Source organism: Barbus barbus (assembly GCF_936440315.1).
Source record: "Barbus barbus genome assembly, chromosome: 48".
In the NCBI taxonomy this organism is placed as follows: domain Eukaryota; kingdom Metazoa; phylum Chordata; class Actinopteri; order Cypriniformes; family Cyprinidae; genus Barbus; species Barbus barbus.
The window spans coordinates 10,636,071-10,652,419 of NC_136726.1; the positions used below are offsets into that span (position 1 = coordinate 10,636,071).

The window sequence follows — 16,349 nt, forward strand, 5'->3', positions numbered from 1 at the left end:
TTCTATAATTTTACATATCTTAATTGCAAAATAGAAAATTATACTGGCCGTTTCTCAAACTGATGGCTGCATCCTCCAGAGGTCGCATTTGTAGGCTGCATATTGTTATTTTAGAATATTAACAGATATAAATTTGACCATTATTCTTAGTCAAGTGTAAATTGTTGTAATGTGCTTTTGACTTGCGAACGTCGTCTCAGCTGGATGAGATGAGATCCGCCTTCGTTGCTACGGACTCGCGTCTGTTCCTCACAACATGGACCTGCCTGAACCAATTCGTCGACGGCTTGGAGATTTCTCCAGAACCGTGTTTGTGGACCAAAGCCGAACACAACCCTCTGCTGAGGAGCACGCCGACTTTCTGAACCAGAGTAAGTGTGTTTGAGTTGGCGAAATGGTGACTTTGTTTTGAGGTGCTAGCTGCTGGGCTAATTCATCTGGTTAGCCGAGTAACGTTAGTGTAGCTTCTGTTAGTAAACATCACATTTTGCTTACCTGATTTGCAGAGACAGTAATGTTTTTATCACTGTTAAACCGTGTTGGTTACATTCATTTTCTGTGTCCCAGACAGATTGAGCTGCCTAACGTTACCTAAACAGCAGCGAATGTTGTTGTTTTGAGTCGGATTTTTTAATGAATCAAAGCAAGTGTTTTAATAAGTAGCATTTAATTAAAACTCGCTTTAATTTTTTCAGCTGGAATTTCCCATCACTGTATGTTTTTTATTCGCCAGATAAGGATGTAGTATCAAGTCTCCCTCTTCAGATGTCACTTTACTTTAACATGTGGTTCTTTCCTTTCTGGTGGGTCAGTGAGGTTGTGATGCTACAACTAAAGGTGATTCTCCTCTACCTAATATTTTTAAACAATTCTTTCTGGAATCACTGACTATTGCTGCTTAATCATATTAATGTTCTGGGATATTACGGCTAATAATAAATAATTATGCTCTTTTCATCTAGTACCCAGCCCTTGCAGATTATTACAAGTTCATCCTGATCACAATTCTTATTTTAATGACCCTGATTGAGGCCATCAGACTCTATCTGGGAAATGTTGGAAATCTGCAAGAGAAGGTAAACCTTATTTACCTAAAGTATATAATACATTTTAATATAATATAATGATTGTTTCCCCCTAATCATCTCATAATTTTTGTACATAGGTTCCAGAATTGGCTGGATTTTGGCTTCTGACTCTTCTGCTTCAGTTTCCCCTGATTCTGTTCCAGCTCTTCAATGAGGCTATTCTCATTCAACCTCTGGAGAGAGGAGTTCATATAATACTGGCCTTATTTATTTTTGCAGAGGTATGAATCTATATATTTCCGTATCGATATGAGATTATAATTATTTAAATATTTTTTATAGGAATTTATTTTAATACTGAAAGACTAACTATTGTGGGGGTTTTTTTCAGGCTCTTTTTGGATTTGTTGCCTTGCGTGCAATGGTTCGACACACTGAAAGTCGCTTCCATTTGCGACAATTTGATGGGATTCAGGAATTAAGGACGTGATGAGACCTGCACTAATGGACTATTAAAAAAAAAAACACTACAAAGATTTATTTGAAAAATGGAAAGACTTTACATTACATCCATTATCAGTGGCAAACACTTTCAGTCGTTGAGTTGAATTGTTACTGTGGATGTCTTGGTGCCTTATTTTATACTAACAAATCTTGCCTTGTATTATATTTTGTATGTAAAATAAACATACAAAAATAAATAAAAACATTTACAGACTTGGATAAAAGATTAAAACACACTCCATTGTTATAAAACCACTAAATAATATTATTTATTGACTTTGAATTTAACAAAATTACAAATTGAATTTATTAGATAAATCAAATAATTAAAAATCAGTTCCACACATTAAGTGATTAGAAGTTATTTCCAAAAAAAAGAAAGAAAAGATCACACATGGAAACTTTTCAATAAGAAATTACATCTTTTCAATAGAAAAGTATATATTAAAATAACTTTAGTGTACAACATTTCAGAATATAGCTTTTAAAACAATTGGGGGGAAAGTCTGTTTTCCAGTGTTTATGTATCTTTTATTACTTTTTTTTTTTCTTTTTTTTTTTAAACCCTAGTTAAGGATTGCACAATTGAATTACATACAACTGCATATTCAGGCACTTGGCTTCACAGAAAATGACCTGCTCCATGTGCTTTCATAAAACTGCAGCATGTGAGATGTTTGAGGCCAAACATCTGTGGACTTGTCCTCCACTTGCATGGACTCTTGAGTCAACCGCAGATGGAACCTTGTCAAGGAAATCAGCAGCTGAGTTAAAGGACCAGTTCACCCAAAAATGAAAATTCTGTCATTAATTACTCACCCTCATATTGTTCCAAACCTGTAAGACCTTTGTTCATCTTCGGAACACAAATTAAGATATTTTTGATGCATTCTGAGAGCTTTCTGACCCTCCATAGACAGCAAGGATCCTAACACAATCAAGACTTAGAAACGTAGCAAGGAGATTGTTAAAATAATCCATGTGACATCAGTGGTTCAACTGTAATTTTATGAAGCTACGAGAATACTTTTTGTGCACAAAGAAAACAAATAACCTTATTCAACAATTCGTCTCCTCAACGTCACCTCATATAGCACCATTTTGGAGAGTATCACATATGTAAATTAATTTTTATCTAAATTCAATTTTATCTATTAATTCAATTTTAATCTAAATCTTAATTTGTGTTCCGAAGATGAATGAAGGTCTTACAGGTTTGGAACAACATGAGGGTGAGTAATTAATGACAGAATTTTCATTTTTGGGTGAACTATCCCTCTAACATGCTATGACTGAGGAAAATGTGTTGATGTTCTTTCTGCGACATACTTGTCCTCACTGCTCAGGCTGTCTGTAGAAGCAGCATTTTTCCTGAAAACCTGAGTTTTGCTTCCTTTGGGCAGCCTCCCAAACTTCAGACTTCCGATTGCAGCCTGATTCCCAAACAACTGACCGTGACTAAGGAGGAGCACACAATGACAGCAGTAAGAACAGATGATGACAGTCTGCACTGTATGTGACAAGTGTCAAGCAAACTGCCAGAAAAATAAACCTGTGTAGGTCAGGGAGGAAACAGGAAGCATCTTGTTTACTGATTTGGTTGGCCCTTCTGGACTTCTCTGTATCTGGTGATGCAAGGCTAGCCACAGCACCTGCTAACATGGGAAATGAATCAGGTTGCAGGCTAAAAATATTTGGATACTATGAATTTAAGTCTGATATTGAATTTCAAATAGTGTAGTGCACATTTAATGCACAACAAGTTTATTAACTTTTTTCCCCAGCATATCGGCCATACCAGTATTTAAAGAAATAGCAAATGTTTACCTCGTCCATCTGACTTATGACTGATCCTCAGGGTTCCCATGTTGTCTAGTGGCATTAAATGTTTGACGGGAATGTGGGTCACTTGTATCTGACTTTCCTGCCTGAGTTTCTGTTGACTGTGGGAGAAAAGTCTTTTTATTTGTTTAATATTATTATAATTGTGTGTGTGTGTGTGTGTGTACACAACCCGAATTCCCGGAAATGTTGGGACGTTTTCTAAATTTGAATAAATTGAAAACTAAAAGAATTTCAAATCACATGAGCCAATATTTTATTCACAATAGAACATAGATAACAAAACAAATGTTTAAACTGAGAAATTTTACAATTTTATGCACAAAATTAGCTCATTTCAAATTTGATGCCTGCTACTGGTCTCAAAATAGTTGGGATGGGGGCATGTTTACCATGGTGTAGCATCTCTTCTTCTTTTCAAAACAGTTTGAAGACGTCTGGGCATCGATGTTATGAGTTTCTGGAGTTTTGGTGTTGGAATTTGGTCCCATTCTTGCCTTATACATGTTTCCAGCTGCTGAAGAGTTTGTGGTCGTCTTTTGACATTTTTAATTTAATGATGCGCCAAATGTTCTCTATAGGTGAAAGATCTGGACTGCAGGCAGGCCAATTCAGCACTCAGACTCTTCTACTACGAAGCCATGCTGTTGTAATAGCTGCAGTATGTGGTTTTGCATTGTCCTGCTGAAATACACATTTCAGCATTCATAGTGCCTTCCAAAACATGCAAGCTGCCCATACCGTATGCACTTAGGCACCCCCATACCATCAGAGATGTTGGCTTTGGAACTGAATGCTGATAACACGCTGGAAGGTCACCCTCCTCTTTATCCCGGAGGACACGGCGTCCGTGATTTTCCAACAAGAATGTCAAATTTGGACTCATCTGACCATAGAACACTTTTCCACTTTGAAAGTCCATTTTAAATGAGCCTTGGCCCACAGGACATGACGGCGCTTCTGGACCATGTTCACAAATGGCTTCCTTTTTGCATGATAGAGCTTTAGTTGGCATCTGCAGATGGCATGGCAGATTGTGTTTACCGACAGTGGTTTCTGGAAGTATTCCTGGGCCCATTTAGTAATGTTAATAACAGAATCATGCCGCTGAGTGATGCAGTGTCTTCTGAGGGCCCAAAGACCCCGGGCATCCAACAAAGGTCGTCAGCCTTGTCCCTTACGCACAGAGATTTCTTCAGTTTCTTTGAATCTTTTGATGATGTTATGCACTGTAGATGATGAGATTTGCAAAGCCTTTACAATTTGACATTGAGGAACGTTGTTTTTAAAGTATTCCACAATCTTTTTACACACTCTTTCACAAATTGGAGAGACTCTGCCTCTCTAAGACATCCCTTTTATAGCTAATCATGTAACAGACCTGATGTCAATTAACTTAATTAGTTTCTAGATGTGCTCCCAGCTGAATCTTTTCAAACTATCTTGCTTTTTCAGCCTTCTGTTGTCCCCATGCCAACTTTTTAAAGACCTATAGCAGGCATCAAATTTGAAATGAGCTCATTTTGTGGAAAAAGTGTAAAATTTCTCAGTTTAAACATTTATGTTCTCTATGTTCTATTGTGAATAAAATATTGGCTTGCATGATTTGAAAGTCATTTAGTTTTCATTTTATTCAAATTTAAAAAATAATCCCAACATTTCCAGAATTCGGGTTGTATAGATGTAGATGTATGTATATACACCATTTATATGGTTTTTTTATATGGTATATTATTTACCTTGTATTCATAGATATTTGCATAATATTACATAATATATTATGTGATATGTACATTTATTTTTATCTTAAATTAACATCTTAATATTTCAAAAGCGTTTATGCGTTTAAATAAATATGTACGATTTATACAATTTAATTATTTATATATAAATTAATTATATATATTTTATGCATATACAATTACATATGTATGGTTATTTCACTATAATTATATATATATATATATATATATATACATACATATACACAATTATCTTAACATTTCAAATTTGTGTGTGTGTGTATATGTATATATATATATATATATATATATATATATATGGCCCTGCTATTCAGTTTCCAATGCATTCTGCTATTATGCCACTTCTACTGTGAAATGTACTTTGTTGTCATGTGATGTAGCCAGCTTACCTCCTCTGTGTAATGTTCGAAATATGGGGTGTTTCTGTGAGACGCAGCAAAATTATAAATATGTCAACTATGTGGTCAGAATTTTGTAGAAAATTTGCACATAAGAAGTCAGAAGACATGCCTTTCATTTCTGGCTGAAGTCTGTAATCACGGTACAAGGGCATTGTGTACGGTTGGACTGGTATAGTCAGAGATCGTTCTCTGGAGGCTGGTACTGACGGATATCTTTTCTGACCTCCAATAACTAGGTGGGTCAGTCGTTGTAATTGCCCCTGGGGGGCTGATGAGGTAGCGTGCTGATATGTTTTATACCCAGTATCAACTGAAAAATTACACATTAGCTTTAATTGATTTCATTTATATTTTCCCTTGATAGAAAGGATTGAATATACAAGTACGTGTTTTATTTTTATATATTTAAGTATATCTACCTGAGACAGAGTGACGGTAAAATGAATCACCATTGTGCAGACTGGTGGCAGGCACAATCTGGAATAAACAGGGTTTGCTTTTGTTTGCAAAAAAAAAAAAGTATTCTGCCATATCTTAAAAATTATTTGATGGTCACTGCCTGACAAAATCAATTATCCAAAATATCGATCCAGATCAGTTACCTTTTCTGGTTTGTTCCCCCATAGATCTGAAACATTTTCTACAACACCAATGTGAGTGGTGGGATGAGGGATCCAAGACCTCACAGTCTGATTCGCCCTTACCGGATATGGCATCTACATAGCATAGAAAATAAAACTTTTCACTATCCATTTTACGAAGTTAAATATTATTTCTTTGGTCTTTTACGTTGTATAATACATTTTGGACCGAACTCACATAAAGAATTACCTTTTGTTTCTTAGTGTCCTTCACAAAGCACATAGTTTTCTCTTGGATTCTCACTTTAACCACATCTTCATTTGAGGGCACAGGATCCTTCAGAAATATACATAGTTATAATGAATACGCTTCTAAATTAAACCTTACCCTTACTTTTAATTATATTTTAAATAGCATTTTACTTATATTAAACTTAATTTAAAAGTACATTTCATTTTTTATTTGTTTAAAATAACTGAATACTTGTACCTAAACATTTTTTAGTATTTTGCAGATTTAAGATCATGATCTATAAGGAATAACCTATAAAAATGCATATTTAGTAAGACCTACCAAATGTTTGATGTTCCTTTGAATAATTTTGGGTCCTGTGCTCTGTACTCGTTCTTGTCGGAGTCGGTTCCTTTCTTTGCGGCTTCTAAGGTGTTTTTTCTTGCTCTACATTTGTTATAGAAACCACAGAACATTAAAGAAAATGAACAGAAATCTTCTTTAGAATGTCACTGAGAGGGTTTTGCTTCATACTGCACCTGGTTTGTGGCATTTAGAAGATGAACAGGAAGTCCATCTGATTCAGTACTGTTTGATCCACTTGTGCTGTACAGAACATCAACATTGTGAAATAATCTGACATGTAGTTATCAAATGTTCACAGGATGTTTTTACAAACATATTCGAATGGAATGTTTTTATTTGACTGTATTCTTACCTAGTCTCAATGTCAATGTCAGACAGATCCTCTAATGAGTCAACTTCTCTTCCCAGCTTCCTACTGACCTCTTGTCTCAATAACAGCCCTAACTCCTCCAGACAGTGTTTGGTCTGTTTAAAATGTATTTCAATCAATAATGCTCTTTTAAATCTGATTAAAACTGTATTACAAAAGAAGTAAAGTCCAAAGACAGGCCACCTTGGCTGGGTCGGGGTCACAAAAGTCAAGAAGAGTGTCACAAAAGTAATAGCCCATTGATTTAAGGTCCCGTGTGCTGAAGTGTGTTCCCTTCCTGTCGCCTACGAATAAAAAAAACTCTTCTCATTTACAGAAAATATCTATTCTTGTCTTGGAAATAACTGAAATGAATTACTAAAATATAACCTAAAAAAACAAATTGCACTATGAAATTACCAAAAAATTTAACTAAAGATTTAAATGAATTAAAATACAAAAATAAAACCTAATTAAAATATTGAAAAACTATAATAGTGTATAAATAATACACTATATAATAGTATAATACATTTTTACAAACTTTTGATATCTAAGCATGTAAGTACCCAGTGTGGAGCCTCCGAAGGTTGACTCCATTGTGTAGCTGTTCCTAATGCCTAGTCTCCACATGACGATGCGGCCGGTGCCCTCTTTGCTCTTGTGCATTTTGAACTTGCAACTCCTAAAAGAAAACTATGAGAAGACAAAAGCATGCATTCAAAATTTGAACACTCATATTTTGCTTGAGATTATGACTATGACAACCACTGCTAACCTTGTCTGTAGCATTCTTGCTCATCATGAGAGGGAAAACACGTTCTTGAAGACACTGCACGGCATCTTTCCGATCACTGCATCCATACATGAACACGTTGTTTTTCCTGCTATGACCATGAAAATCACAGTAGACCACCACCTCTCTTTCAGCAAGCAACCTGTGGGATCAAATTAACCGGGTGTATAGGTGCAGTCACATTTACCGTTTTTATTTTTTTAGATTTTATTTTTTGGCATTTTTGCCTTTAATTTGATAGGACAATGTAGAGAGGACAGGAAACGTCTACACCAGACGCGGCACGCCGCAACAGCTAAAGTCTGCCTACACTGGACGCAATAAAGCGACCATTGAAAATCATCTGAAATTTGTGTCAGCACGTCATAAATAGAACGCGGCAGCAGTTTTCTGTTGGGGATTTGTCGCGCCGCACAGCATCCAGTGTAGACAGCATCAATGATTATAATGACTTCTATAGTCTATATTTTTTTGCGACGCTCACGTCCGATGTAGACACGGTGTAACATTGGTTTTGCTTTGTTTCACAGAACTAATCATTGTGTAGGCTACGTTTGTGTGGGGCAGAGCTATCAAAATAGCGGCGAGACCCTTTTGGGGTAGAGGTGTGTTTGTTTTGGTGATTTCAAATATCAACATTGGCTTCCAGAAATCGCTTACCCCACCTTTAAATTTAACAGCTGTGTAATTTTTGGTTGATTGTTATCCATTACATACCTTTCTAACAAAGTTATTTGACATTATCAAGATTTGATATTTGTTCTGATATTTGTTCAGTTCTTGTCATATTTTATCCCCATTTTCTAAACTATAGCAAATAAACTGTGATATAATGTAAGAAATGTTTGGTTTGATTGTACCTAATATGACAAATATTGTCACAATGGCACAATTATTACTCACCGTTTCACCATGCTGCGAGTGTACCAAATGGATGGGAAAGCGTCACGCAGCAGACTGCAGTAGTTTCGGTTCAAATCGCGGCCTGTGAGTGAACACCGGTAGTTTCCCACCACCACGCCATCAGGGTTTAACATCGGTATAACCTGCAGCCAGAACATCTATTAGTTTACTGTAGTAAACTGTTTACATCTCGTAAAGCAATTGACATGGGTATATAGAAATTTTGGCCAAAACCCGTTCTCTGTCTGTGCCCTGCACTCTCACCTTAAAGATGAAAATTTCCCTCAACAAACGCGCATCAGGCAAGTCGCTCAGCAGGAACTCCAGAAAACCCTGCATCATCCAAGAACCGTTGGTTTCTCCTGGATGCACCCGTCCCGTCACAACAACTGCCCGCTTGGCTTTGCGTTCTGCTAAGCTGTTGGACGGAGCTGTTACAGTCAATACATACACAGCATTTCCCGCCAGACTACGACAGAGCACCCGCAGCTTACAGTAAGCTGCACAGACAGGGTCTGAGATGACCTCACGCAGGTAATGCTGAAGGTTTGAATATGTATAAGGGTAGCAGTGGGCCAGGTAGCAGGTGTCACCGTCGAAAGGGAACTCCAGAGTCCAGGTGAGGGAGTAAAGCACTTTACCATTCTGTTCAGTGTTGTTTCTGTAGTACCTATAGAAGACATTGAGACAGCAGGTGGGCTGTCTCAATGGTCATTTATTCAAAAATAATTTGTAATATTTTTAGGGGTTGGCATAAAGCCAAACATGTCAAGTGGCACAAGTTCCCTGTAGGGTTGTGACGGTATGAGATTTTCACATTATGATAATTGTCTCACGGTCAAATATCACGGTTTCACGGTATATATTAAACAATAATTATTATCAGTAACAATGACTTAAAATAATAAGAACAAGTTATTTGAGTGAACAAATCCTTTAGTGCAACAAACTTGAAATCATTTTAATGAAAGTAAGCCTCCCATCTGAGGAAAAAAAACAATTACAAAATAAAGTCATAAGCCTTATGTATATATCTATATCACACTTTAACATTTTAATTAATGTTTTAAAATATTATCAAATGAAAATTTAACAACTTTTATTTTTGGCAAAGTGCTGCACAACAGAGGTTTTCTAAGTTAAAACATGGACAAACATGATATTGCTTAAAAATAATGTTTAAATTAATTATTATAAAAAATATTATTATTGTTGTCATAACTCTTAAGTACGCTGTACAATGCTAATTTATTTCGGTCAGGACTTCAAGTTAAATTGAACTTGTATTTTGACGGGTCGTAGCAAACCTTTGAGTTTAGTGTATTTGACCATGTTTTTTTCTCTCAGAGCAGCTCTGCTGATGTTCATGTTTATGTAGATGCTGAAAACACCATTAGTGTCATGCATGCATACTTCAGTATGTAGTAGATAAAACGGCGCCACTCGTATCTACTTTTGATTTATCCATCCATCAGATTGCGCGTTTTAAGTGACAACCTCGTTAACGTTATACTGTAAATCACATGTTCACGACTGCACCGGGATTCCCTCTGCATCACGGAAATTATACGGTCTTATAACTTGTTATAAATGCGACATACCTTTATCTGCACGGAGGGATGATGTCCGCGAATATGAGCGAACATGTTGGATGTATTGCCTGCTTTTGCAGCCACTTTGCGTCCACATTTTTTGCAAATTGGATTCATCCTCAAGGACAACCCCAAGTTCCTGTTTTTTTTTTTTTTTTAATATCCAAAGTATTTCCATACTGCAAATTTTAACTGTTTTTCGGCGGGGGATGGAGATTAGATACAGTCTCTGTCATTTCAGCAGAGTGAAGCAGCTGAAATAAATTGCATATGCGCGGGTGAGATTATTATATATATATTTTTTTTAAACCGTAGATATGCAAATGTTTACGGTATGATAACGTGTACGTTCAAACCGCGATAAACCGTCATACCGGTATATCGTTACAACCCTAGTTTCTTGATATCATAACGAAGAAAAAGCCTCATTCTTTTTTTTCTTTTTTGTTTTCTTTTTTGGTAATTGTATTTATTTCAGCACTTTTTTATTATTAAAAATTGCTTTACTGCTCATTAATAAATCAAAGTCATGTGGTGTAACCAACTTGTAGAAACATAAAGGAAAAATCATATCATTATTTTATCAGAGAGAAATCATAAACATCAATAAATCTCTTAAAATAGCAGATAATTTCAGAATCAGAATGATTCTGCTAAACAGATAATCTGACCTATGGCAAGTTGTAAAATTTCATTCTCCCCAAAATTGATGTTGATATTTATGTATTAATAAACAAAATTTAATAAAATAAACTTTTTAAAATGATAATTTTGATGTGTAAACACTGTAATCAAGGTGTATGTAAAATATGTTTTTACTTGATGGTTACATCACACGTTTTTTATTTTTTTTTATTTAAACTTTTCTTTAAAATGTTATAAAAAATGTTCAAACCATATCAAATCAACAAAGCACATTTCTAACCATTTTGCGCATGTTTTCTATGAAGACCATTTCCACCATATAAGGAAAAAAACGTGCTTTGATAAATCATAATTGACATAAACCATAATTATTACATAAAATTAGGAATTTATGTGTCACGAATCCTGGCCATGCACTTCCGTTCACTTGCCACCAGAGGTCACTCGTTCACCACACTGACTCATACACCACACCACAGGCACATTACATTGAACTACATTTCCCATCACCCACTGCATTGACACAGCTGTTCACACTGATCACGCTTGCACCTGAGAACCATCTCAATCACCATCACCCAATCACACACACTACATAAGCTTGGGACATTCTCTTGCTCTTGGCCGAGTATTGTTTAGCCCTGCTACTCTACGAAGCGTTCTCTGTTCATAGTTTTCCTGGTTAGATTTCCTATGTTCTGATTCCTGCCCGGTCTCCTGGATTATTCTCTCTGCCTTGCCCTGTTTGGACTCTGTTTGCTGCTCATTTGGATTATTGCTCGTTCTCCTGGATTATTCTCTCTGCCTAGCCCTCTGGATACTGTATGCTGATCGTCGACCCACGCTGCCCTTCGGATTGCTCTTGTGTTTCACCTAAGCCATACCTGTCTAGACCATGTTTTGTAATAAAGCTTTGCAAATGGATCCGCACGTCTCACGTCTTGTCAACCCCGTAACATATGACATACTAAGTAAATTTTGAGAAATTATGGCATAGCAAGCCATAATTATGCGATAAAAACAAAAAATATGACAAAAGGCACATAATTTTGACCTTTATTTCATTATTTCTTCTTTTCTCAAAATTACGCTGGCCCAGTAGTGCACACACCACGAAATTAGCACAACACAATGGAAACAAGCCGCAACACAACAAAATTATCACAACTCAATGGAAACATGCTGCGACACAAATATTTTAGCAAAACTCAATGAAAACAAGCCACAACACAACGGAAACAAGCGGCAACACAATTAAATTAGCACAACACAATGGAAAAAATTTGCAACACAACGAAATTAGCACAACACAATGGAAACAAGCCACAACACAACAAATTTAGCACAACACAACGGAAACGAGCAGCAGCACAATTCAATGAAAACAAGCCACAACACAACGGAAACAAGCGGCAACACACTTAAATTAAGACACTTAAGTGTTGTGGAGATTTCGTTGTGTTGTGCACTACTGGGCCACCGTACATAATGACTTAGTACGTCATAATTTTGACTTTTTGTCAATATCGACACATTTATGACATTTCATATTTATGATTTCTTATGTCACAATTATGATTTACGGTACCTAAACATGATTTTTTTCGTATGTGGTAGAAATGGGCTTACATAGCTTACAACTATTGCCTATTTTTAAAAGATGTTTCTTTATTCATCATGGACACTTATGTGTCATTGATCGAGTTAACAAATAAGATAACTGAACCACAATTTTGTGTTCATGATGAGAAATCACTGTTTATTACCTAATATTTGCTCCTGTTCGCTGCCATCCTTCCCCCTTCAGCCAGGCAGCATGTTCAGAGTAGAGCAGTGGGCGCATTCCAGCACTATACAGACTGCTTGCCTTCATCAGGTTGATGATGGTGAAGCGGTAGGTGACGCCTGCACTCATGTTCCTCACCCGGAAGTAGAACCACTGAGTGTGCTTAGTGGTGTACAAGTCAGTGCGCAAAGTCAGCTCATAGTCATACTGACCACTGGAAGGCCAAGATCAGAGAGTAGTTTAAATTATATCAAGATATACAGGCTTTACATCTTGTCAGAAGAGACAAAACGATTTGTGGGAATATTAATGAAGCTGTGTGACTCACACTTGCAATGCTTTTTGTAGGTTTCCACTCTCAAAACGGGACTCGAAAGCTAGCGTAGGCTCCTCCTGATGGTTGGCACAGGACGTGGCACTTTTAATGGGTCCTCTGCTCCCACCCACACGAGAGTAGGTGAAGTAGGAGGTTTTTGTGGCTAAATGGTGTGGTGAAACAAAAGGTAAGGATATAAAACCAAAGTCTGGAAGTAGCTATAGATTTTTACACAGAGGAAAAATGACAAATTAAGACATACAGTATATATAATTTTCTTACCTGGGTCTATGTGGTAGACAGTGTTTCCTCTCACCCCTCTAACAGGCATGGGAGCCTGTTCATCACCTGTTGGTTGATAGAATGGCTCCGGCTCTGAAGGGTCCCATTCTGGGTTTTCAGACATTCAAATATTAATAATTCAAGATATAGAGGAAATGAAAGGTTTACAGAATTATTTACACATTCAAAAAGGTGAAACCTAATTATTTTACAATAAAAAGTTTTAAAATGTATTTTGCATGTATATTTTTTTATGTATTAATTTAATTTTAATTAATACATAAAAAAATAAGCACCAAATCAGTATATTAGAATGATTTCTGAAGGATCATGTGACACTGAAGACTGGAGTAATGATGCTGAAAATCACAGGAATAAATTACATTTTAAAATTCATTCATTCAGATCGAAAACAGTTATTTTAAAAACAAACTTTTAGTGTTTTTGCTGTACTCTGGATCAAATAAATGCAGAATTGGTGAGCAGAAGAGTCTTCTTTAAAAAACATTAAAAATCTTACTGTTCAAAAACGTTTGACAGATAGTGTATAGTATTACTTTTTATTTTTTATATATTCACATTTTTTAATAAGTTTTCAAAGAGAGTTAAATCACTGCATGGATAAAGTGCATTTTTTATTGTATTATATGAATAAATTCACAAATTCTGGGTTCAAAGAAAGTGTCTCCACACAAATCCCTACTGATTGTATTAATAGTTTCTATTTTTTTAAGTAAAGCACTGATACCTATATGCTGGATTTTGTCACGGATCACTTCACATTCAATGGGCCAGCGGACGCCCTGAAATGGACAGGAGGTAGATGGGATTGTGAAGAGGTCCAAAGGCTCCCTTAGGCGTGGAATGGGCCGCTCACCGTCAAAATCAAACACAAGCTGTCGGGTTCTAAGAACTTTGTCTAAACTGAAAAAATCTTGCAAAGTAATGAAACACAGACATTACAAAATTGAGTTTATTACCCAACAGACATGCTGTAGTTAAAAGACACGTGAGAAGCATTTGTTACTAGCAGTGATTATCAGAATTACCCATGAAACCAAGACGTACAATTCATTGGTACAAACTCCCTAAAATAATTATGTGTTCTTAGTGTCTGAATCTTTTATAAAGGCCATGAATTTCAAATGGGAACTAGCTGCTTATACTCAAGTGTTGCGTATTGTGTGAAAACTTGAATGAACTTGAGAGATAATACAAAATTATCATTATTTAGGTGGCAATGGTGGTGATTTGTTGCAAGATAAAGTATAGTATCTTTAGATGGGATCAACTCTAGGTCTCGTAAACTACGATATTTTAATTGACATATCATATCATGCTTCAATATGGAAGCCCATATCCACCACATAAGAAAACCAAATGTTATAAAAAGTTATATTTATAAGCAAAAATTCTAAATTATGACATTAAATCATAATTTAGACATAAGAAGTCTAAATTATAAAAAACTACAGTAAGTCATAATTATTAGATAAAAGGTAAGCCAAATAATGACAAAAAGAAAAATAATTATAATAATGAGTAAAAAATATATTGACCAGAGAAAAGTTACAATTATAAGACCTAATTATGAGATAAAAACAATATTGAAATTATGACATACTTTCAAAATTATGCAATAAAAATAAAAGATGACGAAAAAATCATATTAATGAGAAACAGACCCAGATCCAAGAGTTTTACTTATTTACTTTGACATGGCTTGGGTTCCTCCTGCTCCTCTTCGAAGTTGGAGTCATTGCTCTCAGAAGGTGAGTTGATCATGTCAGAAGCAGTAGAATCTCGGTTGCCTTCCCACTCTCTTTTGATGGGGACTCCAGCATGCACAGAAAAGGTATTGTCTATGTATATACAGAAACAAAATGCTATATCAGAGGACATACACACCCCATTAAATAACGAAGTCGAATAACCTACCTGAGAGGAATCCATAATGCTGAAGATGAAGCAAAATGAATCTCTCGTATGGATCATCTGATTTCTTTGGTTCAACATGATAGGAGAACACAAAGTGAGTTAAGTACAAGCAAAGGGGCAGAAGGTTAAGAGGCATTGAGTATCAGTGAGTTGGCATGTTAACCAACTGGGTAATATTAGACTGTAACCGTAGAGCGCAAAGCCATCACTACTCACCTGCATTCCCGATAGCACGCAGCTCATTAAGGCATAGTAAACAATAAATAACAATAAACAACAAATAACTTCATTTAAAAGCGCCTGACTGGATATCAAATAACACCGCTGGTTACTAAAGAACCATCTTGCTTTAAACCCCTGAGGAAAACTGCATAGTGGTTAGTGTTTTAAAATTAAAACGGGTTTAGCAGAGAGGTAAACAGTTATACTTTTTAATGGAAATATCCTCGTTACAGTTATTGTTGAGGCGCCCCTGACGCCATTTGTGTCACTGTTACCATGGACACGACGCACGCTTCCTGCTTGAAGCACGCTGCAGAAGAATGCATGTAGAGAAGGAATGAACACATTTTCGTTACGTTAATACCCTTTTTCTTAAAAATTTGCTTTAATGTTTAAACAAAAATGAAAAAAAAAATGTGTGTGCACGTATATAGATATAAGTAAATGCTAATGGATCAAAACGTCTATTTGCTGCTTTATTTTCCATACACTTTATTATATATAATATATTATTACATAACACATTAATATACAGTAATACAATTTATTCCATATTATTTACTTCGAATTTCCTTCTATTTGTATTTTTCACATTTTTATTTAGATTTCGTTGGGTGTCAGCTTTATTCATTTTTTTTATTAAGTATTTAGTTTTTATTTCGGTATCTGCTTATTTCCAGTTCAAGTATTAATAATTCAGTACTTAAACTAAACATACATTAGAAATGTTAACTGAAATATTTCTATATGTTAACATTATATCTCTTATTTGAATTACACACTTTATTTCATGTTTTAATAGC

The 16,349-nt window shown here is 35.7% G+C and overlaps 2 protein-coding genes across 2 annotated transcripts; one reads left to right on the forward strand and one right to left on the reverse strand.

The window, feature by feature from the left end:
• Positions 1 to 22: 22 nt before the first annotated feature.
• LOC306866450 (transmembrane protein 17B) lies at positions 23 to 3,593 on the forward strand. The gene is made up of 5 exons (XM_079411672.1): positions 23 to 371; positions 734 to 837; positions 963 to 1,076; positions 1,166 to 1,309; positions 1,420 to 3,593. Exons 1-5 carry the CDS (start codon positions 257 to 259, stop codon positions 1,516 to 1,518), a joined length of 576 nt encoding a protein of 191 aa, XP_079267798.1. The 5' UTR covers positions 23 to 256; the 3' UTR covers positions 1,519 to 3,593.
• Positions 2,094 to 15,816, reverse strand: LOC306866449 (cytosolic carboxypeptidase 2-like). Its single transcript, XM_079411671.1, has 24 exons — positions 15,541 to 15,816; positions 15,325 to 15,388; positions 15,099 to 15,248; positions 14,135 to 14,320; positions 13,387 to 13,494; positions 13,117 to 13,267; positions 12,769 to 13,002; positions 9,030 to 9,435; positions 8,766 to 8,908; positions 7,845 to 8,004; positions 7,636 to 7,762; positions 7,271 to 7,371; positions 7,070 to 7,182; positions 6,891 to 6,957; positions 6,694 to 6,798; positions 6,370 to 6,456; positions 6,141 to 6,254; positions 5,958 to 6,015; positions 5,648 to 5,848; positions 5,527 to 5,560; positions 3,360 to 3,475; positions 3,085 to 3,187; positions 2,862 to 2,990; positions 2,094 to 2,276 (listed from the first exon to the last, which is right to left on the reverse strand). The coding sequence occupies exons 1-24, from the start codon at positions 15,565 to 15,567 to the stop codon at positions 2,141 to 2,143; spliced, it is 3,120 nt and encodes a 1,039-aa protein (XP_079267797.1). The 5' UTR covers positions 15,568 to 15,816; the 3' UTR covers positions 2,094 to 2,140.
• Positions 15,817 to 16,349: the final 533 nt, after the last annotated feature.